Source organism: Amia ocellicauda, chromosome 20 (assembly GCF_036373705.1).
Source record: "Amia ocellicauda isolate fAmiCal2 chromosome 20, fAmiCal2.hap1, whole genome shotgun sequence".
NCBI classification, from domain to species: Eukaryota; Metazoa; Chordata; class Actinopteri; order Amiiformes; family Amiidae; genus Amia; species Amia ocellicauda.
The window spans coordinates 9,706,924-9,730,230 of record NC_089869.1 but is presented as its reverse complement, the minus strand read 5'-3'; the positions used below and the strand labels follow the sequence as shown (position 1 = coordinate 9,730,230).

General features: G+C 37.0%; 1 protein-coding gene across 1 annotated transcript; it reads right to left on the bottom strand.

Moving 5' to 3' along the window:
- Positions 1-1,429: 1,429 nt before the first annotated feature.
- LOC136715926 (G protein-coupled receptor kinase 5) lies at positions 1,430-22,731 on the bottom strand. Its single transcript, XM_066693341.1, has 16 exons — positions 22,362-22,731; positions 20,120-20,215; positions 18,128-18,240; positions 17,583-17,660; positions 16,550-16,650; positions 14,886-14,978; positions 12,618-12,681; positions 12,061-12,201; positions 11,011-11,201; positions 9,623-9,660; positions 8,611-8,700; positions 8,028-8,236; positions 7,273-7,410; positions 6,625-6,762; positions 5,165-5,296; positions 1,430-2,778 (listed from the first exon to the last, which is right to left on the bottom strand). Exons 1-16 carry the CDS (start codon positions 22,411-22,413, stop codon positions 2,677-2,679), a joined length of 1,776 nt encoding a protein of 591 aa, XP_066549438.1. The 5' UTR covers positions 22,414-22,731; the 3' UTR covers positions 1,430-2,676.
- Between the last annotated feature and the right edge of the window lie 576 nt (positions 22,732-23,307).

Sequence of the window (23,307 nt, the reverse complement as noted above, 5' to 3'; positions counted from 1 at the left end):
TGTAAACTATATACCCGTGCAAGACATAATATGCTCCAGAGGCTGTGTGGATGGGTAGATTTCATGTCTTCTGTCAAGACATTAGCATCCAAAGCAAATAGACAGCAGAAATTAGCTTTAGGCTCATTCTGTGGTAAATGAACTGTTTGCTTGTGGCTTTTGTAATGTTATTTTAAAAGAAAACCACTTAAGTTCTCTTACATTGAAAAGTTAAATGTGTTTCCATGCAAATGCTGTCACACGTTTCTGGTCTTACAATTACACAGTAACTTAAAGTCACACTGTCCTCTGTGGGGTGGTTTACTGTTGCCACGTACAGCTTACGTACAACGGCACATGCATTGTCACTTCCTGGGAACTGAACCCTCCATGGAAACTGGGTCATTGAGGTTCCTAATGCATAACAGCTTTTTCATTCTTTGAGAGAAAAAAAAAAAAAGTGTTTTGTGTTTCTATATTTCCACTCATGTGTACCTAAAGCTTTTAATAACAATAAACTAATGACATGTTCTGCATTGTTCTGCATTGCTATTTTCCCAGAATTATTTACATACAATGTGGAGAAATTATATAATCTGATCCTTTATAGAACCCAACTTCTAAGCATATTTTCTCAGATACATGTCTCAGATCACGGCTGATAAGCAAAACATCTCATCTTATAGGAGTTCATCCTAAAAGAGCAAATCTCCAATCGTAGCCATGCGCGGTTTTCACGGTACAAAACACAATGAGAAGTTCAATTAATTAAATTTCTGAGAAAATCCTTTGTAATTACAATCGTTTTTAAGGTTTCAACTATTTAAAAACTATTATTCCATGAATATTTTTGCCAACACCACAGTATAGGAGCTGCAGAGTACAGCAGGGCAAGTGCGGGATAGCTTGTGATCTGCTGTTATGTAGCTGCCGAACACTTCAGGACAAGACTGGCCTAATTAACACATGCCATCTAAGTTGTCAGTCAGCACTAGTTTTATGGCATTCTGCTATAATTAAGGCTACAGTTGTTTATGTATATTATTCAGTAAAGCATTTGGGTACTGCAGAAAATATCTAGTTTAGAGAATAATAAGATACAAGCTTTAATTCAGTGTAGATTAAAGCACCAATATATGTTAACAACTAGTTTTCAGAAGCCATAGTTGAAAATGGAAAACCTTGTTCTGCTTAATTTGGAGGTTTCCGGACAAAATCCAGTGATTCCAATGGGCAGTGTAAAGAAGTGTGAACGCGGTGTGGTGAACTACGGCATCATCGATTTGCTTTTTACGCTTGTAGCTCAACTCCGAATTTGCTCCTTATATTCCAATCAGCTCAGAGACGAACCCAGCACCAAACACAACATGTTAAGATACCCTACAAACAAAGGAAAACGGCAAAAACTCAACGAAAACTAGAAAAGATGAGAAAAACAGCTCTCCCAAGATTCTGTACTATTTGGCTATTAGAATGTTCTCTGGCTTCTGCTTTATTGTTTTTGTGGGACACATACAGTTCTTACATTAGTTTTTAGATGTCCGTGAAAGGACCAATTCAACAGACTAACACAGGCAACTATTATACACATATTTCAAATAGCCAATGGTTATTACTTTTCAAAACCTTGTAGAAAAAAAAATGTTTTTTTATGGATTTTTTGTTTTGTTTTTAATGAAAAGGGAAGGGGGGGATTATTTTATTTTATTCAAAGTGAATCGCACTGCTTGTGGTATTTCTAGGATACATGACAACATCCTTACAGACAACGTCCTAGTTTATCTTCACCTGCAATAGCTATCCAAGTCAGCAATATAGTGGAGTCTTCACTATGACAGGGCACACTTTAATAAATAACACAAAACCAGTTTCAACATTAAAATTGCACTTTTGCAATGGTGCATAAAATAATTAAATAACAAAAAGGCAAACTGATATGGCAAAATCAGGCTGTGAAAGGCCCCAAAACAGAAACAATACAGAAAATGAATTAAAACCATATACATATATATATATACAGCCTATGTATACATAAATATAAAAAATAAAATCAATTGTTAAAGTTCTAAATCGCGTTTCATACAAATAATTCCAATGGATGCCAGTCAGACAACACTCGGCTTTGAGTCGGCCACTGCACGGACAAAAATTCATCCCAAATTCAAACTTTCATTCAAATACAAATGTACAAAAAATGTAAACTGAGACAATAAGAGTTAAATGTACAAAATGTCTTTCCCTTATAATAATAGTAATTAATAATAACAATAATAATTAAATATTACTAACAAAGACCAAATTTAGTTGTAGTCCAATGCTAGGTTTCTTGTATACGTGCAAGTAGTCTTGTTCATGAGATTTAAATTTATTTTATTTTGTATTTTTTTTGTTTTGTTGCTATTGCAGTGTTCTAAGAATTTTTTCTTTTTTCTTTTAAGTTGATCTTGCGCGCACCAACTGTGGTTTAAACCTGAGTGGAAGTGGAACTTCTCCGTCCAAAAAGAGGCTCCGACTGTCACTGTGGAATGAATGACTATCTCCATTTTGTGCATGGAGTGGACACCGGGATTTACTGTCTCTTATTTTACTATTAAGTGTTTTTTTTTCCAGGATTTCCCATTTTGCTTTTTCGACTCTTACAACGGATGAAGGATACAATCAGGGGAGCTACTCAAGGGCCAGTCGGACGGCTTCTGACTAGCTGCTGCCAGTGGAGTTCGAGGTCACATGATTGGAGTTCACGTGGTGGTTGGAATTGGCCTTGGAGTTTGAAGGACTGTTGGAATTGTTTTGATGGTGCTGTGAAAAATCATAATTTACCAAATCAATAAGCAAAATAACACACAAACAGCTTATCAGGTCAAGATTTATATATCTTCTGGACGTTAAATAGATACTGTCTAGTCACTCTATAAGTACCTGAACTTGTTTATGCAGATGCTGCTTAGAATATTTCGACAATTTGAGTAATTTATGGTGTATTATGACACATGGATGAATATATTACTTTTCTGTATCTTGGCCATTGAACACTTCAAACAGACATTGCTTTTCATTACCACTTGCCATTGATTTTTCCTGTGCTTCCTGTGTGAAAGAATACATTCATGTGATGTGGATTACTTGTTTTGATTACATAATGTACATTTTCCTTTCAGTTCTCTTCTTTAGTATACAGTGAGGGAAAAAAGTATTTGATCCCCTGCTGATTTTGTACGTTTGCTCACTGACAAAGAAATGATCAGTCTATAATTTTAATGGTAGGTGTATTTTAACAGTGAGAGACAGAATAACAACAACAAAATCCAGAAAAACGCATTTCAAAAAAGTTATACATTGATTTGCATGTTAATGAGGGAAATAAGTATTTGACCCCTTCGATAAAACCCTTGTTGGCAATCACAGAGGTCAGACGTTTCTTGTAGTTGGCCACCAGGTTTGCACACATCTCAGGAGGGATTTTGTCCCACTCCTCTTTGCAGATCCTCTCCAAGTCATTAAGGTTTCGAGGCTGACGTTTGGCAACTCGAACCTTCAGCTCCCTCCACAGATTTTCTATGGGATTAAGGTCTGGAGACTGGCTAGGCCACTCCAGGTCCTTAATGTGCTTCTTCTTGAGCCACTCCTTTGTTGCCTTGGCTGTGTGTTTTGGGTCATTGTCATGCTGGAATACCCATCCACGACCCATTTTCAATGCCCTGGCTGAGGGAAGGAGGTTCTCACCCAAGATTTGACGGTACATGGCCCCGTCCATCGTCCCTTTGATGCGGTGCAGTTGTCCTGTCCCCTTAGCAGAAAAACACCCCCAAAGCATAATGTTTCCACCTCCATGTTTGACGGTGGGGATGGTGTTCTTGTGGTCATTCCTCCTCCTCCAAAAACGGCGAGTTGAGTTGATGCCAAAGAGCTTGATTTTGGTCTCATCTGACCACAACACTTTCACACAGTTCTCCTCTGAGTCATTCAGATGTTGGCAAACTTCAGACGGGCCTGTACATGTGCTTTCTTGAGCAGGGGAACCTTGCGGGCGCTGCAGGATTTCAGTCCTTCACGGCGTAGTGTGTTACCAATTGTTTTCTTGGTGACTATGGTCCCAGCTGCCTTGAGATCATTAACAAGATCCTCCCGTGTAGTTCTGGGCTGATTCCTCACTGTTCTCATGATCACTGAAACTCCACGAGGTGAGATCTTGCATGGAGCCCCAGACCGAGGGAGACGGACAGTTATTTTGTGTTTCTTCCATTTGCGAATAATCGCACCAACTGTTGTCACCTTCTCACCAAGCTGCTTGGCGATGGTCTTGGAGCCCATTCCAGCCTTGTGTAGGTCTACAATCTTGTCCCTGACATCCTTGGACAGCTCTTTGGTCTTGGCCATGGTGGAGAGTTTGGAATCTGATTGATTGATTGCTTCTGTGGACAGGTGTCTTTTATACAGGTAACGAGCTGAGATTAGGAGCACTCCCTTTAAGAGAGTGCTCCTAATCTCAGCTCGTTACCTGTATAAAAGACACCTGGGAGCCAGAACTCTTGCTGATTGATAGGGGATCAAATACTTATTTCCCTCATTAACATGCAAATCAATTTATAACTTTTTGGAAATGCGTTTTTCTGGATTTTTTTGTTGTTATTCTGTCTCTCACTGTTAAAATACACCTACCATTAAAATTATAGACTGATCATTTCTTTGTCAGTGGGCAAACGTACAAAATCAGCAGGGGATCAAATACTTTTTTCCCTCACTGTACATGAAAATATGAGACGTCATTGAAAGAGTGAAAATGTTAAAACAGCAATGGGCCGGACACATTGCAGGAAGAACAGATCAAAGATGGACAAAGGAAACTTTCAAATTGATCCCAAGAGATGAAAAAAGACGTAGAAGACGAACACATAAAAGATGGGAAGGTGTGACATGGAAAAGCAAGTGAAAACATCTGGACAATGGGGAGGCCTTCATCCAGCAGTGGATTGATATAGGCTGATGGTGATGAGATATAAATAAATAAATACATACATACATACATACATACATAAATAATATGAATACAATAGCTGTCACTTCACACTGTACTTATAGGCCTAGTGAGCATCTTTATTTAATGTATTTTCTACTACTACTGGGTTTCTCATCACTTCTGCCTTACCTTGAGTATTGCATGCAGATGAAAATGACCATGTCTTACCTGTCGTCGAAAGAATCGGTGAAGTATGCCTTTCTTGGGCGGCTCTGGGATGTAGCTCCTGTCCAGGTCTGTGGGCAGCGCCCCGTTGGTCCCAAACGTGTTCAGCTCATTAAAACACTCCGTTTCAATCATCTGCCAACACAAGGAGTGGCTGCTGAATGGCCAAGCCAGACTTGTGTGGTGGGCACAATTGCACTAACAAGAGCTCAACAAAATCACACTACAACCACCACACAAAAACTACGTTAGAAAAGTAAGGTAGCTGCAAAGGTACAGTGGGGATGAATAATATGCTAAAATGAAAAATATATGGTTTGGAACTCATGTCAATTCCTACCCTAGCCTTTCTTTAGTTCCGTTCGTGTTCCGTTCGGTTGTACCCAAAAACACGATATAATTGTATTTTCTAATGTATATGTATGTTAAAGTTTATAGTGACATCTAGTGGATACACCGAAATGTATTTTAAAATGTTTATTTATCAATCACCACTTACCCCATACAAAATAAATAAATACATAAATGCTGTTGCCTAACCTGTAGGGATCTGAGTTCAAATTCCATTTAAATTGCTTGTATGTATTTATATTTTGAATTGTATATTTTATTGTCTATTTTTAATTCTCAGTTGAAGGGGTTGAATCAAACCACAACTGATAGGAGCCATTTTAACTTGTCAATACCCAAGCTGGACAGGAAACAACTGCACTCTAAGGGGGTAAAATCTTCACCATTCTGAATTTCATTTTGAAAATCATCACATTGCAATGCTGAACAAACTTGAATTCATGTGGCAATCCCCAAGAAACTGAAGGGGTGCCCTCGCTTAGTACAATGGATCAAATTATAGGCTTTTAGGCCTTCTCTCGTTTTTTTTCTTCAGGCTGTACAATGCAACATGATGTGAAATTCAAAAGGTACAGTCAGTTGAAGAAGGCTTCTCTACCTACACACACCCACTTGATGAGAGACGTCATGCAGTATTTACAATTAAAAAAAACTCACATTACTCTGGGCAACACAACCTTATTCTCCATTCTGCAGTCCTCCCTATCTCGCTCTCTCCTTTCCTACTTTAGATTAGATGAGTATCTACTGTATTAATTGTTATCAACATTTTTTTAACATTGCTTAATCGGAAAATAACTCATTAGAGAAGGTGCCTCAGTTTGACCACTAAATCTTTGAATTGACGCATTCTACAGACACTGCACATTAAAATAAATGCCAATTACATGTTTTTGCTTTCTGGTACTTACCAAAACATTTCATGTGAAGTGCTGCTCGTAAAGCACTGCATTTGCACTCTAAAGTTAATTATAACATGTGACAGAACTCGAAATACTGCACAAGCAACACTTCATGAATTTTAAAATGCAAATCCTGCCGGGCAAGAGCTGCTTCACTAGAAATTTTCAAAAAAGCAAACTATCAGCAATTCTCTTCCCCAGTTTTCTTACCTCGTTCTGCCATGGGATCGAAACGCAACCAGTCGCAAACTTGGAATAGAAGTCATCGTCGGTTTGGTCCAAATTAACTCCTTTCACAGTGGAAAATTGTTCAATGTCCAGGACATCCTTACAGTACACGGCACGAGGCTGAGAAAAATATATAAGAAAAAAAATAAAACCAAAACGGCTCTGTTGACAAGAGAGACAATGGCTCTAGAAAAGTGGCAGTTTAACAATTCATCTACTTAACAAAACATTGTTCAATGTCATCCATATTCTATAAACATGTTCCATTACGATTGAAAAATGTGAGAAAATTGAAGACATTTAATATATATTCTAGACAAATTTGTCCTACAAGGACAACGTTGCACTGGTTACTGCACAGGTTTGACAATTCCAGGTCTGAACTGAAATTCAGTTACACCCTTCAGATAAAATCACAGGTGAGATTAAAGTATTTTAAAAGAGATGGGTATCTGCACAGCAATCGTGCCATTTCAGGATAAATCAACAATGCAATCCAAAGCCCAAATAAATATGTTTTTTCATGTTTTGTTTAGTTATTCCAGGCAAAGTAAAATCAACATAGAAAGACAACAGCGTTTTTGTTAGCAGGTAGGCTATAAACAGTTTACATATTCAAGCAATACTCACATCAGGCACAAAGGGTGGCTCCAATATTCCTGCTTCTAACCGTTTGAAGTTAATTGATTTGAAGAATGGGTGTCGCTTCACTTCTGCAGCCCCCTCTCCCCTGCATCCCAATCTCTCTTTTGGGTCTTTGGTTAATAACTGCAATAGAAAAAAATAAATGAATCATGGCCCAAAGTAAGCATTGGTCTGAATCAGGATTTGATATACCAACGATTTATGTTGGTGAAGCTTTTTGGCATTCACTTTCATATGCATATTTTGCATCTAGATTGGTCGTAGCAATCCATACTACACCAATTTGGCAATAACAACTTTTTCCTCTCTGGGAGAAACAAGGAAAATTCACATTCAGACATCCTCTGAAACCTGTACTAACAAGACATTCCCCTCCCTGCCCCCCCAACCCCTGCACTCCCAGAACAACAGAACTGTACGTCTGTCCATGCGTGGCAGGTTTTCACAACAACCTTGCCAATAACCAGCCAACTGCACCCCACCTAATGCTGGCAACACATGCTCAATTTTCCACTACCACAGTAAATTCCAACTACAGGGCACGGATGACGTAGTCTGAATTACAGCCAGTGTATGAGACATTCCTTTACTAATTGAAATGACCACTTTCATCCACTGAGCCAATTGGGAGCTTCTGTGGTCGTATTATCAAATTCTAACTGTATCTGATGTAACGGAAGGAAGTGACACAATGGGAGTTTAAAATATTACCCTGGTTTCTGGGCGACTGCTCAGCTTACCAATTTACAAATTGACTGGGCCTCATCTGAGAATTTATCGGAGTAGACCTCTTCTATTTCCAGCACCCTCTTGTCCACCTCCTCTCTCTTCACCTTCTCCTTGCGGCCGCGGAACGGCGACTGGCCTGCAATCATCTCATACACCAGGCAGCCAAGGCCCCAGTAGTCAGGACTCAGGGCGTAGCGTTGATTATTCAGTACCTCTGGGGCTGCGGTGAACAAATTAACACATGTAATTGATGACTGCCCATGCTGTTGTCTTAACCTGGAATAACCTCGCTGAACTAGGCAACACGGATCTCCACTGCCTTGGATTTGCCACACTGTTTTGCACCCCAATGAACACATCAATGCTAAATTAAAACACGTCGAGGTCACCATTAACCATATGCTGCATTAATTTCAACCAACTCTTCTCAAACTGATTGACAACCTGTCACTGTAAAATCTGGAATTGATGCACTGATTTCCAGAGTCTCGCAAAAAAGAAAAATTCAAAGATACAACTAAATTATTTCAGATACAGCTTTAATGAACTTTTTTTTTTTTTGTCAGTGAAGTTGTACTGTAAGAAGAAACTCACCCATATAACCAACCGTGCCGACCCGCCCTCGGATAGACTCTCCTTCAGGGATCTTCACAGCGAGTCCCAGGTCTGAGATCCTGATGTGGCCTGAAGACACAGGACAACCCACACCATGAAATACTATTTTGGACAAATGGAATCAATACACGTCTAAAATCTGCCTGATCTCACAAGGCAATAAATGAGAACTGTAACAACAAGTGATGCTTAATTAGAGATTAAATTATTCAGGGAAGTTTGGAGTAATGAATTTCAAAAACAATTTTGTCGGCATATGATACATTTATTATGTACTTTTAAGCATTACAATAATGTCTGCATGATACTTCAATGCTCTTTTCAGTTTTTTAGCCAAGGGAAATCAATATTTCAGTGTTTAATTGGGGGGAGTGTTCCAGCTTGCCAACTGTCCACCTATTAACAGCACCATCTTTTTTTGAAGCACTGAAAAAGGTAAGCACAGGATGGTCCTCTTACGAATGTGTTATGCAACACATTAATCTGTATTTGTTTTCTAGTAGTATATATTATTTGTAATTATATTATCAGTGGAAAGGTCTCCTATACCCACAGGTGTTGTGTGGCAAAATGATGTATTATTAATGTGAACCCACAGCACCTATGACTAATTCTCAAGATAACTATTGTACTTTTTTTTTTTTAAGCAGTAAGCAGTATTAAAGCTCTTTGACGTGGTTTTCAATTTGAATGACTTTTGCATTAATTTGTTGTAAACCTATCAATTCTTCCCTTTGAGTGGTGACACCAATATGAAATTACGTTTTTCCTGTATTTGTCAAAGATGCCAAGCAGTGTCCTCTCTCTCCACATTTTTTGAGAATAGAAAGTAGTCAACACAGTCAGACTGTAGAGTAGCAGTCCATTGCAGATGATAACATTGTTACAGATAGATCCATCCAAAATCAACAAATGTATTGGAAAATAAATCACACAATAAATTGGGTCATAATTTCATTAAAACAAAATTAGAAATTACAAATCATCTTACCATAGTCATCTAACAAGATGTTTTCTGGTTTCAAGTCCCTGATGAGCAAAATAAATACAAATCACACAATTTGCTATAAATATTTTTGTCAAAACAGATGAAGATTTTTATCACAAAGTTATTACATAGAAAAACAGCATTTTGAAAGCTACTCATATTTTGACATTAATTGCTCCATTTCCCAATTAATGGACAGCCCTAAAGATGCATTTGGCTTTTATACCAGTGGAAATTACACTAGCACATGGGCTATAAGGACTACAATCTACATTAAGGAGTTTTTATGTAAGGGCTTTCTCACTATTGCTTCCTTTAAAGCGTCATACAGATTTCAAGCCATCAGGATCGGGTACAACCCTACAAATCTTGCTTCAAACAAATCCTGTGTGAGTTTGCACATTGCCATCAACCAAAGCTTTTTTGTGTGTGCATGTGTGTGTGTGTTAATTAGTGATTTTTTAATACACACTCAAAGCCAAACAATAAGCACCTTGGACAGCAGATAATTAGATGTCCTAAGCACAACAATTGCTATATTGGACATCCTGGTGATCTGTGTCAAGTATACAAAGAACCTGTTTGTTCATTGTACAGCTCTGGAAAAAATTAAGAGACCACTGCAAATTTCTCTTAAATTTAGCATCTCTACATGTATGACAACCATTCCACTCCATTCATATTTGTATTTGGAATTTGGGAGAAATGTTGTCAGAAGTTTATTCAATAAAATAAAAATGTAAATTTTACCCAAATACATACTATAAATAGTAAAACCACAGAAACTGATAATTTTGCAGTGCTCTCAATTTTTTCCAGAGCTGTTGCACAGACAGTGAAGCATAGGGAATTGTTTATTTTCAGTTCCTGAGTTAACTTAGTAGATCCCCAAAGGGACATCAATTAAAATATACCTACAGTTTATACATCAACAAAGCATAGGTGAGAAAGACTATATAGTAACACTGCTGGCAAATAAAATGGTACATAAATGGGCTTAGCTTAACTAGGATCATATGAACAAAGATGTAGTTAAGATGAAAATCTCATTATTTTTTTAAAGCAATGAATAATATACTTAACTTAACTGCCAGGATGTTTTTAACAGGTCATGAATATATACAGACAGCAAAATAAAACATAATTAAACCCCTATGCAAGATTATAAATAATAAAACCAACCAAACATGGAAACCAGTTTTGTTCAATTTCTTTTTAACCTTCCCATTCAAACCTTGGTTTAATATTCTACCAAATTGCTCATTAAATAAATATATGCATGGGCTATGAATTTAAACATCTTCACAGAATAAATTATTTTATTACATAAAATACAGGCATTTTAGACCTACCCAGCTATTGCACCAATGATACTAGTTACCTTTGCTCACCTGTAAACAATAAATTCTCTGTGAAGATCCTCTAAACCACAAAGTATCTCTGCTGCATAAAACAAGGCCCGGTCTTCTTCAAACCCTGGATTGCCCATATTATAGATGTGAAACTTCAGGTCACCTCCATTCATTATCGTCAGGACTAAGCACAGCGCATCCTTGGTTTCATATGCATAAGCTAAATTAACCTGTACAACAGCACAAAACATATTAAACGAAAGTTAGAAATGCGCCTTTTTCAAAGCAAATCAATACACATCTAAATAGTACTGAATTCCTGGATGGAATCACACCACAACTGCCCCTTTCACTTATACTACAAACAATCAAGTAATAACAATATCTTATAACCTTGATGGTCTGATGGCCTTCATTTAAAATAACCCAAAAGCCTTGAACTGTGGAAATGTGAATTAACATACCACATTGTTATCTGCTGTAAATAAAACCATAAGCATTGACAACTGCAATAAATGCCTTTGTAAAATTGTGTCACTGTTCTATGGTCCCTTATATGACTTATTTACCTAGGTGATTTAAGATCTTAACCTATAAAGAAATATAACTAAACAACTATTATCAGTTTAATCACAGCATTGGAAGTGCAATTACAAAACATCCACGGGCTCAAAAATAACAACAACCTGACACCATCAAATGAACAGATATTGAAATCAACAGATCCTACAAATTATTTTTCTGTTGGTGCCCTGTATATTTATTCTGTAACTGTTTTTATACTTCAGTACACAAATGGCATACAATTAAGTATATTTAGTATATTATATAATCATCAAATTGTATCTTGTATAACTTAATGTATCTTTATTGTTTAAAATCACTATGGACAGAGTTGTGTTTTGACTCTCCCTTCTAATGATTATAAAAATGTATTTTACCAACTGATGAACACTGCACAATTAGGACTAAAGTTAAAGATGGATGCCAAAACTTTGAGTCATGCTATTATTTCATTTAGATAATGGCAACACAATGTCGGAACAGAGGTGTGTCTGATTGTGGTGAATGAGAACGGCTGATACTTACTACAAATCTACTGTTGACTTTTTCTAAAATCTGTTTTTCATTTAAAGCCATTGCTTCTCCTTTTCTCTTCTTTATCCTCTTTTTCTCTAGTCTTTTGCAAGCGTACATTTTCCCAGTCGCTCGGACCTGGCAAGCACAAACCTGCACGGGAACACAAGAGAACAAAGTCACTCCCGGATGGTGGGCAATTGGAAATTCTAATTGTGGGTAGAGAATAAAATTAAAAGGAAACTGAAGAAGTTTTTCCATAATATGATGAGGGATCCTCATAAAAACGCCACACTTTTTTCTTAAAAGCAGTTGCCAGTTCAAACTTTGCAGTATGGGTCATAAAGCAGATAAAATGTTGGTTTTCCTGGAAAGCAATGTTCTCATGCAATCCTAAGAACCTGATCGAATTCTTGGGGATAAATTGGTTGTGTGTTCTACACGGTACTCTGGGGGAGATATCAGGGTCTTTCTTGTGTGGTGTGAGATGCATGATTCATCCAAATTTCTTTTAGATCAATTCTGATTTGAAATATTACAAATTACATATTACATAGTAATCAGCTTACCTCACCAAATCCACCTTTTCCTAGTACTCTGTACTGTCTAAATGTGTTCTTTGTTACTGGTAGCCTGTAAAATACAAATGACAAATAATCAATTTTAAGGCTGGAAAAATACTTGTATATATGTGAAAGAATTTGAAAGGTTGGCAAAGAAGTTTAAATGAGTTATAAAATTATCCACAATGACAATAGGAATTGGAATAGGTGTCATGGTTTATGTCTGAATTTATGAGAGCATCCACAACTAAAAACTGGAAAGAAAAATATTTAAAAAGCATACATAAATATATGAAAGGTTTATTTTTTTTATGGTTATTCGTCAAATGCCACACACACGTATCCAAATGATTACCATCACTGTGCCTATTATTGTAATTGACTCTTTTTTTTATTTAAAAGGATGATAATATATTACTACTAATAATAAACTAATGTTAGAATCTGAATTCAGAAAAGAGATTTAATTTGTTCTTAAGCAACACATTACCATACATTTTTTGCGATTATTGAAAGATGAGATGCATTTTCTTCCCAAGAATTAACTACATTTGAATTCTGAATCAGAACTTTATTTGAAAACATCTATTGGAAATTGAAATAGAGGTTATGTGGTTACATTTAGAACAAAATATTAGATGTTACACAATGATCACGATGCTGAAACAGGACATTTGCCAAATCCGAGAAATGTATGAGGTTCTGATTTAGGAGTTGAATTATGTTTGTTCATGAGGTTACTTGCTAATGGACCGAGTAAATTGAGAATTAGCAACAACGTATTAGCAGAATAAACACAAAAAGCATGTCAAAACTCCCTTGTAGTGTTCTGGCAGTCAACTGAACTGCACTATGAGAAGATTAAGGACTATGTTTATACTACCCTGAAAAGTAATATAATCAAAGCAGTTTTTTAAGAGGTTCTGCAGATTCCAACATTTATATGTGGATGGAAAATAAACAACTCTGCAGATGAGTCTGTCTCTGGAGAGTGGTTGTCAGTATGTGCTTTTTAATCGCGTTAATGACAAGTCCCTGTATAACAGCGCTGAACCCAGCACCTATGCCTAACACTCAGAGAGAAACTTGAGTTTTTATTTTTTATTTCATATAGACGTGACCAGCATTAAAAATGTTGTTCTAGATGTGGATGACTCATCATTTTTATTTATCAAGACTGTGGTTCCCTTCAAATGGTGCCAAGCTCCAGCAAGCCTTCCTATTTTGTACAAAGTATACAAACCGGAGCTCTTGAAATTCTCTCATAGGTAAAGAAATCATAAGAATGAATAAATAATTATATATATTGAAATGTATGTGATTTGCAGTATGTCCAACAAGCAATAAGAACAAGCCGCTTAAACTGAATTTCTCTGGCATTTTTATTAGTTTTATTTCCATTTATCCTTTTCTAATATCTGTCTTCTAAGGATGGACATATTCTTTAGGATATTAATTAATTGTTAACACATTTTCTAGTTAATATAATTGAATCAATACAATGTAATTGATATTTGGAAACAAAATATATATTCATAATATTGAAGCATTTATGGCTCCTTTAAAACAAATTCTGTTAACTTTTTGCACATTTTTGTATTTTGAATGAAGTGTATATCAATAGAGATTTGTATCACACTGAAGAACACAATAGAATATATCACTTTTCTATAAACATAAGAAGAATACAATGTGTGTGAAATGGTCAAAGAAAGCCAGTTACAATGTCAACACATATGTTTAGCTTCAAAGATTTACCTAGGGATTAATTTCACTTAAAAACATTTCCAAATACAATAATTTATGAAGAGCAGTCAGACATAGTCAAAATGGTTATTCTAGCTCATGAGAAGAGTCATACATGTACTTGTTGTTTTTCATTTAACTTAAATAATTAACTATATTCACACTCAAAATAAATAATAAGTTGACCCATACTTAATTTATATTACTCTTCCAATTCTAATCAAACAAAGCAAATGCAATAATACCGGCACAAGTTACTGCCCCCTCTGCTTTTTTTAAACAAATGTAAAGTTTGTGAATTTGTTATAAATTTGACCGTTATGGTCCAGGTTACACCACAGGATGAACAGACAACATGATGATATATTAAATCATTATTGTTAATTGTCAATCATAAGAACAACTAAGCTCAGTGTTCAGGATTTAGAATTTGGGTAAGTGATTGTGTAGTACATACCTTCCTCTTGTTATGCATACCAGTACTGTCCGAACAATGATGCTAAACAAATCCGTTTACACATGACTTACCTTTCTAACCATTTCCACTGTAAAAACCTATCAAAATACATGCTCTCCTGGTACTCCTGGAATGGTTCTCCACTCAGGTAGTCTTGGACAGATCTGTCTCGAGAAAAAGACAAGCAACAAATTAGTTTTTTTTTTTTTTTACCCACAATAGGACATGATATATTTGATACATGTAAATAACAACAACAACAAAACCTATGAATACAAGAAAAATAAAATATATACACATATTCAAAGTGATTAATATAATTCAATACTTGAAATTAAGAGGTGAGCTAACTTGGCACACATCAAACAAGCAATAAATTATAAATAATGTGTACACACACATACACAGACACATACATTAAAACTAGTATATATAAGCTAAATACACACACACACAATCACCCACCATATTTTTTGGCACCCTTGATAAAGATTATCAAATGAACTTCAAAAAAAAAAGAAAAAAAGGACAGGTGTAAAATGTATTGGCTCCCCTAAAGTTTATTATAGGGAATTTTATTGTGGACTTCCATGACTTCCCGATTCACTGTGGTATAAAAATGAGGTAACACTTGTAAAATCCATTTGTCATCCATCACCATGAAGAAAGGCAAATAACTCACAAATTAAGTGACAAATGGTTGCTGATGTTAATAAATCAGGCAATGGGTACAAACAAATAGCTAATCACCTGAATATACCATTTAACACTATAATTGTTAAGAAGTTTGAAATCAGGGGAACAGTAAACCTGCCTGGTAGAGGATGCAAGTGCATCTGGCCCCCACCCACAGTGAGGAAGATGGTTTGAGAGGCAAAGAAGAATTCAAGGGCCACAGTTAGATAATTACAGAACTTGGTTGTATCTTGGAGTTACCAAGTCTCCAAATCTACAATTAGACACCACCTCCATGTCAACAGCCTATTTGGAAGGGTTGCCAGAAAAAAAGCCTTTCTTGAGAGCAACCAACAAAAGTAAGTGCCTGGAGTTTGCTAAACAGCATACATTGGATTGGAATCAGGTGCATTGGTCAGATGAGATGAAAATAGAGCTCTCTGGCCACACACCGGAGGGTATGGTATCAAAAGAAGGATGTGCATGCACAAAAGAACCTCCTACCTACTGTCAAATATGGTGATCTTTGATGTTAAAGGGGCTGTTTTGCTTCCACTGGTCCTGGGGCCCTTTGTTAAGGTCTACCGGGACATTTTAAGCAAAAACCTGGTTGCCTGTGCCAGGAGGTTGAAACTAGGCTGCAAGCACATCATCCAGCAAGACAATGACCCCAAGCACACATTACAATCCACAAAAAAATGGTTATTGGCCACAAAATCAACATTTTGCACTGGCCATTTCACTCTCCATGCTTTTGGTTGATTCCCTTGAATCATTAATAAAGTCCAATATATTCCACATGTTGGAAAATTACAATATAGCTTATAACCCATGTTGTTTATTTAATCTTTATCAATGATGCCAATAAGTTTGGAGGTAACTGTACGTATTATATATAAATAAATAATACATAAGCTATAGACAATCATATAACACTTTTAGAAAACCAATTAGAAAAAGTATGCAAATATGAAAAGTGATGGAGAAATGATGAAAATGTATTCATTGTTCTGAAAGTCTTCCTTCTTAACTGATTTTGATTTATAAAATAAAAACTTACTTCACACAGTGAGAGAAAAGTTCTTTGCAGGGGCTGAGCTCGAGTTTTTCTTTTGTTTCTTGAATGAGGTCTAAGCTTATTTCTGGTATAAAATCTGAAGACTAGAGGAGAAAAGAGAACACAATGTTAAAATTGTCAGTTCAGGGCATGACGAACTGTACAGCAATTATGAACAATGACTGAACACAAGGAAATAGATTTCACACAAAACATAAAACAATGTACCAGAAGAAAATCCCCTAGTCGTGTGATTTTGAATACATTTAAAACTTAGGTACCACACAAGGGAATATTCAACCTTACTTCCTTGTGAGCTACACACACTTCCAGAACCCCCAGAATGTCTGACCTCAAACCTACACCACACAGCCCGGTTCTCTCTAATTAAAAAGGCTCTGCATATTAATAAAGACCGGCGGGAACGCAGCCCCTGAGCACCAACACTGATCATTTACGTGACAAAGGAAGGTGACAGAAAAACACCTGCACTGTCTCTCAGGAAGGCAATTAGGGATGCACAAGGGAGGGCTGGGAAGACTGATCATTCCACCAAGCAGAAGACAGCCGGCTTATTCCAATGGCTAAAAACATCATGTCAATGGGGCTAGAAATTACCTCAAGGCTTGATCGTATGATTTGTATTTTGGAAATGTGTAAATGTGAAAGTACAGTGATTTATTTTAGAAGCCATATTTTCACATATTTTTTTCCACTCTGACTGCTACCAGTGCAAACCCCTCCCTAAAGTGCAATCCATTCTTTTTTCCCCTCCAACAAATTTTACATGAATGCAGTAGCTCAGCACAATTAAACAAAACACATATCCAACATAGTTTCACTCTGGATTAGGCATCCAAATTGTATCTCCTGTTGTGAAAAAGAATAAATGCAGGTAAACAAAACCGATATTGCTGAACTAACACCCTAAACATTACGGTTGTATTTTATACAATGTACAAACAACATATTACTGTATACACTTTGGAACTCAAAATTAACTGAGCAGAAAAGTCTGTTTATAGTTGTTACCTACCTCTGGACTGAGGTATTTACTGACGATTTCTTTTCCATTTTCACCAAGCCTTTCATCTGGAGTAACTTCATACTCTACCTGAGGAAATACATTTAAAAACAAATAAATGACACATTACATTAATGTTTAAACTTTTTATTTGGCTAGTGCTGGCACTTTTACATGACTCAATTTTTGAGAGGCTGTGCTTGATCCTGATTTAACTGAAAAATTTGTAACTGTTTAATGTACATAAGTCACCAGGATAACATAAGCATAGAGCAGTAAGTGCACGTACTGTCAACTTTACGGTTTAAGGATTCTATGCAATGAATTGTAAGCCCAATTAGAGTGTGTTTTACATATACATCTGAAATCTGAAAATTACGTTTAAAATATGAAGATACCTAGTTGTAGGCTTAGCAAATGTATCTTTGACATCTTTCTTCTGATGTAAAGGTTAGAAAAACTTGCCCAGGGTTTTTTAGTGTCAATGTTCCTTTACAAATAACATGAAAGGCAAGACAGCTTTCTGTAAAGCTTGGTCCAGGGCACACCGTACTCACCACAGAGTCTAGAAATGTAATGCAGCGCTCAAATTCAGGTCGGGTTTCGCAGAACTGGCGGAACAACAGCCGGCCAATTGGCTGTCTGTAACACAAGCTGTAGTACTCTCTGTCTGCAACCGAGAAAACAAAAACAAACTGATCACCCGAGCCATTAAAGGAGTCATTCCTTTCATTACGATTTTCCTCTTGTTTAACCAATTTTGTTTTATGTTTTTAGAATCAGTTCTTATAAATCTGTTTCTTAATGTCTGGAAAATAACTGGGCACACCAGCACTTGACCTTACTAAATACACAGGCTGCAATGCAATTTGTTTACAGAGCTCCACTGCACAAACATTTTGATCATCCTTTTTTTTTTTAAACATCTTCTTTGAAACTTTGTGTGAAGCGGCATAAGGCATTACGGTTTAGGAAAACCACTAATAATAATAATAAAAAAGCACCATTTTAGATGGATGGCAATAATATAGCAATTCAACACCGCCGGTGAAGTAATGTGGGATGCAGATGATCACATACAGATATGGGCTCCAATAGGCAGTGATTATTAAAGCTACTTCACCACTAAAACCTAGCTCTGTTGCCATGAGACTGATGTGGGACATTGAAACCAAATTTGGCAATGATACAAGATCATCTAAATGACTGTAACCTTTTTCTGGGTGGTCAGGTGATCAAAGAAAAGCAGCCTAGACCTTTACACAACTGTACATGCTATTGGCTGTCTAGTAAAAACCACAGGCCCAAAAGTGAAACCACTCACAAAGAATACCTGAATCAAACTTCTACTTCTTCACAGTAAGGGAACTAAATATTCTTTATTTCTCTCCGCAGGCTGATTATGTGCCCTTTCTGACAGCTTCTAAATTTAAACTTCAATGTATTCAGTTTTGGTCTTCAGTTTTTTCATACTGATGTCCATGTATAACACTGTAATACAAATGTGGCTTTCCTAGTTTGGCCCTGCATTCAATGTGATCTTTTTGGCCCCTCAAAATGTAATCAAATATGTATAAGGAACATTTCACATTTTACTAAAAGCAAATAGTGTTTGTAATGACCCCACTGTCAATTCTGTTTACAAGAGGATTTAATTGCACCACTATGATGTAAATCCGTTAAGCATAAGGGAATACCTTAATTACAACAATACATTACCAAAAAGCCAAGAATAATGATATACCATGTTAAGTAAACCATAACTAATTCTATGCAGAAAAGTGGAAAGCATTACTTGAAATTACTCCGATGGGTTTTGTAAGGATAACAGCTTTGTCATTTCCAAAGAGCACGAATTTCAGTAAACAGGATCTGTTCTGCGTACATTTAATTTGGGCAGCATGGTGGCACAATTATTAAATTGGCACTTTCCAACCTATCTGGCCAGTATGGTGAGATGCAGTGGACTGATGAAGACTCTCACACACACACGCACACGCACAATTGTATATTGTCTGCTTTACAGTTTGCAAGCATCTGATTGGGGAACCGGCATAAAAGAAATACAACCAGAAACAGCTAAGAACAAGCACTTGGTGATACATGTGCACAATTCTGTGGATGAAGAAATTGTCTGTATTTCTTTTTGTGGCCTAAAATTTTCACTTCCGGCTGCATTATTAGAGGTTTCCCTAATGAGAGATACACAAAATGCCTCAAAAAGGGGCTAAGGTTAACAGGCTATTTAGCCAGCTGTTGTAATAAACCTCAGTTTATGTAAAGCAAGGGTTAAGTCAGAGCATCCTCCAGCAGGCATCTGTTATCCTTTGATCCTTCATCTGTTTATGCATGGCACTGATGACATATTTGTTCCATATAGATATTCTCTTCTGTTTGGGATTTCCTTTTGTGTACACAGTGTGACATTGTGCAATTCATGGTGTAGCCATTACAATTCACAGCTACTACATATGTATTAGATCGGGGACCTTTTCAGAAGGCCACGTAACCCACACAGACGGAACATGCTCCAAAAGCTCCAAGCTTACCTATATTTTTTCGTTGCTCTTCACACTCACTTATATGTGGAAACTTCAGAATTTCTTTCCACTTTTTGCTTTTTCCCTTTCGTTTCCCTCCTCCACCTATGGAGAACCAAAATGAAAACAAAGCTTTGGATTACTAAAAAAGTTAATAAGAATCAGCTTCTCTGAGATGAGAATATTCCTGCAGCCCACAAACTTTTGAAATACAGAGTTTTGGTTGTGAGGAACAAGCTGGTACACAACATTATGGATGCTCATTTCCACTACCCATTTCTTTCTTTCATAATGATGTGTTTTGCTGATGTGGTTTAGTTTTTTTCTGTTAGTAAAGTAACATTATACATTATATAAATCAAATGCGACAAACATATTACCTAGACAAAACGCCAAGCAAAAAGCGTAGTCAACCCAAACACCTCAGTATTTGGCCTACTGCACCATACAGGATCTGATCTAGATGATCATGCAGGAGGCTAATATGTATGTTACAGGCCTGTATGTACCCTGGTAGGATCTGACGAATCGTGATGCTCATTTTAATATGACAGGGCTCCGGTTAATAATCAGGACATACCTGTTGATAACATAATGAGCATTATGCAGCTCTACTTCAGTAAAGTGGACCTGAGAAACTCATATTAATGGTATGACCTTGAAAAATATAAATCAATGCTATATAAACCTGGGCAGGCAGCACAGAGTATAATAACCAGGGAGGCTCTGTACTAAAGGTGAAATATGAGGAGTACCTGGTAAAGCACTGACACTTATTTAAAATCAGAGTTAGGATGTTTGGTCATCTAAATTAAATGACACATTCAAGTCTTGCTTTGCTTTAATTTGTGTGTGAGCCAATTCCTATACTCTACATCTAACAGGGTGTGCATTCTTGAGGGCATCTATGAGTCCTGGTACTAAGTTGGTCTAAGCAGGATTATGGTTAAAGTGCAACACAAGTATAACCTTAAAACAGAATAATGAGATTTCCCTCTAGAAAGCATTTCTGATTATGTGTAGGTGACTGTTGATGTAGTCATTCAGTACTCCAAAACACACAGGCTACATATACAAACACACTCCTACATACATACATACATATATAAATAAATAAATAAATTAAATCACTATTTAAAAAGTATCTAATTAAAAACCATCAAGGCGAGTATCTAGCATTGTTGAACTAACTGGTAACTGGATTGAAGTTGCTGTCCAGTACACTTCACATGTTAGAATTTCACAGTGTTATCATATGAAATGTAGTATTTGGTATAACAACCCTGCTTACATTCAATAACAATTGTAACTACCAGGATCCTGTGGTTTGTGGCTTCTCCAGATAGACAGCAGTGGCTTCACAGCCATTCCCAACATATTGCATATTGAATCCCAAACTGACAGCTCAAAAGTAGCTCTTACCGTTATACACAGGGCATCCTCCATCAGGGAGAAAAGCACAGATATATTTTTGCTTGGAAAAACATCCTCGTTATTAACTTGCGGCATTGATGTCACCTGGGGCTCACAGCAGCTCGCCCGTACCCACCTCATACCCAATCACACCGAGGGCAACCGCTGTACAGTATATCGTATGTAAGACAAGTCAATGACTTAAGAGCCCAATCTCTTGCCTGTTGATATGATCCTGCGTTTGTCACCAAATGGCTTTCGAAAAGACTGCTGGAAATGAATGCTTAAAAGGTACAAAACGATGCACCAAGAAGATCTCCGTTGAAAATGCTCATTTACCAGAAAATACCAAATAAAATCATAAAATAACGTTATACATGGTTGCCATCACATGTGCACATAATGTTATCTATGCATTTATGTAACGGCATATATAACTATAATAATGGTTTCCTCCGATGCCCCTGCTAAAAGCATAGCTGCACATTTCCTTTGCACACTGATGATTATTACATTGTTATTAGTAACACCAGCATACGTAGATTGAACCATCTTTTCATGTTAGACATAACCATTGTGATCCAGCCATTTATGTGCTGCGATGATCTAACAATATTGGTATATCGGTGGCGGAGAATAACATGGACATCATTTAATCTATTCAATTGGCTGATACATGAATGCAGTTCATTTTATGCCTTTTCTAGGTGTATAGAAATGGCTCAGCATTGTGCCATTGCTACATTGTTAGCATTGACGGCATCACTTCGTTCCCCATAACAGGACATTAGATTCACAACACAGCCAGCAGTGCAACCCCATCCCTCCCATCTCTTACCTTCTCTGGCTTTCAACAAGACTGTATTGGCTACAATATTCTCCAGCTCCATTGACAACCTTTAAAAAAAAAAGCCAGGCAGGTTTTGCAGAGGGAGACGGTATGTATTTTCAGAGGTTTTCCTGGGGAAAGAAAAAAATGCAAGGAGAAACTACAACCGCGTTGCTCTCATCCAACGGTCTCTCCGATTTCCGATTTGCTCGTGGCTTTTTTTTTCTCCCTTTCATTAAGAAAGCTCTTGTTTTTTTTTCTCCCTCTCTCTCTCTCTCTCTCTCTCTCTCTCTCTCAGACAGTCATTTATTTGATTGTATTTCTCACAACATCCTCCTCCCCTCAGGTCCTGTGCTGATTTAATATTTCGGATGCTACTCGCTGCCTCCCTTTCTGGGGGTGTGGTTCAACGGCGTCTCTCGCAAAGCAGGGCCACTCCTGCGCAGGCGCCGTTGCGTGGTACGGGACTGTGGGACTTGTAGTTTTTGCACGGGCATCTTGCTGTAAAAATATGACGGCTACATTATTGAATGAGATTACGTTGTTTCTCTTCTTTTCTTTGTAATTTAAGCTCTCGCATACTGACTTCTGTAACAAACACGTACCATCAGCAGTTTCCATCTCAACTCAGACAACAGAGTTACATATGGTGCCACACAATTATCATTATCTAGAATCTGAACCAGTGTTTAAGTCAGATACAAAGGACAGATAATCTTTTGTTGTTGTTGTAGACATACATGTCTGAATGAAGATGTTTAAATAATAAAACTTACCGAATGACTGCTCTAAATTCAGATCTCCCTCCTTGTACATGAATCATTTGAGCATAGGGCCAGGAACAATAACAAAGTAAGACACAGACCACTGTTCCTAACTCAAGGAAACATATGTCAACAAAGACCAGACAACTAATGGAAGCGCCTGAGCTCTCAAGCATAAACAAAACAGCAGT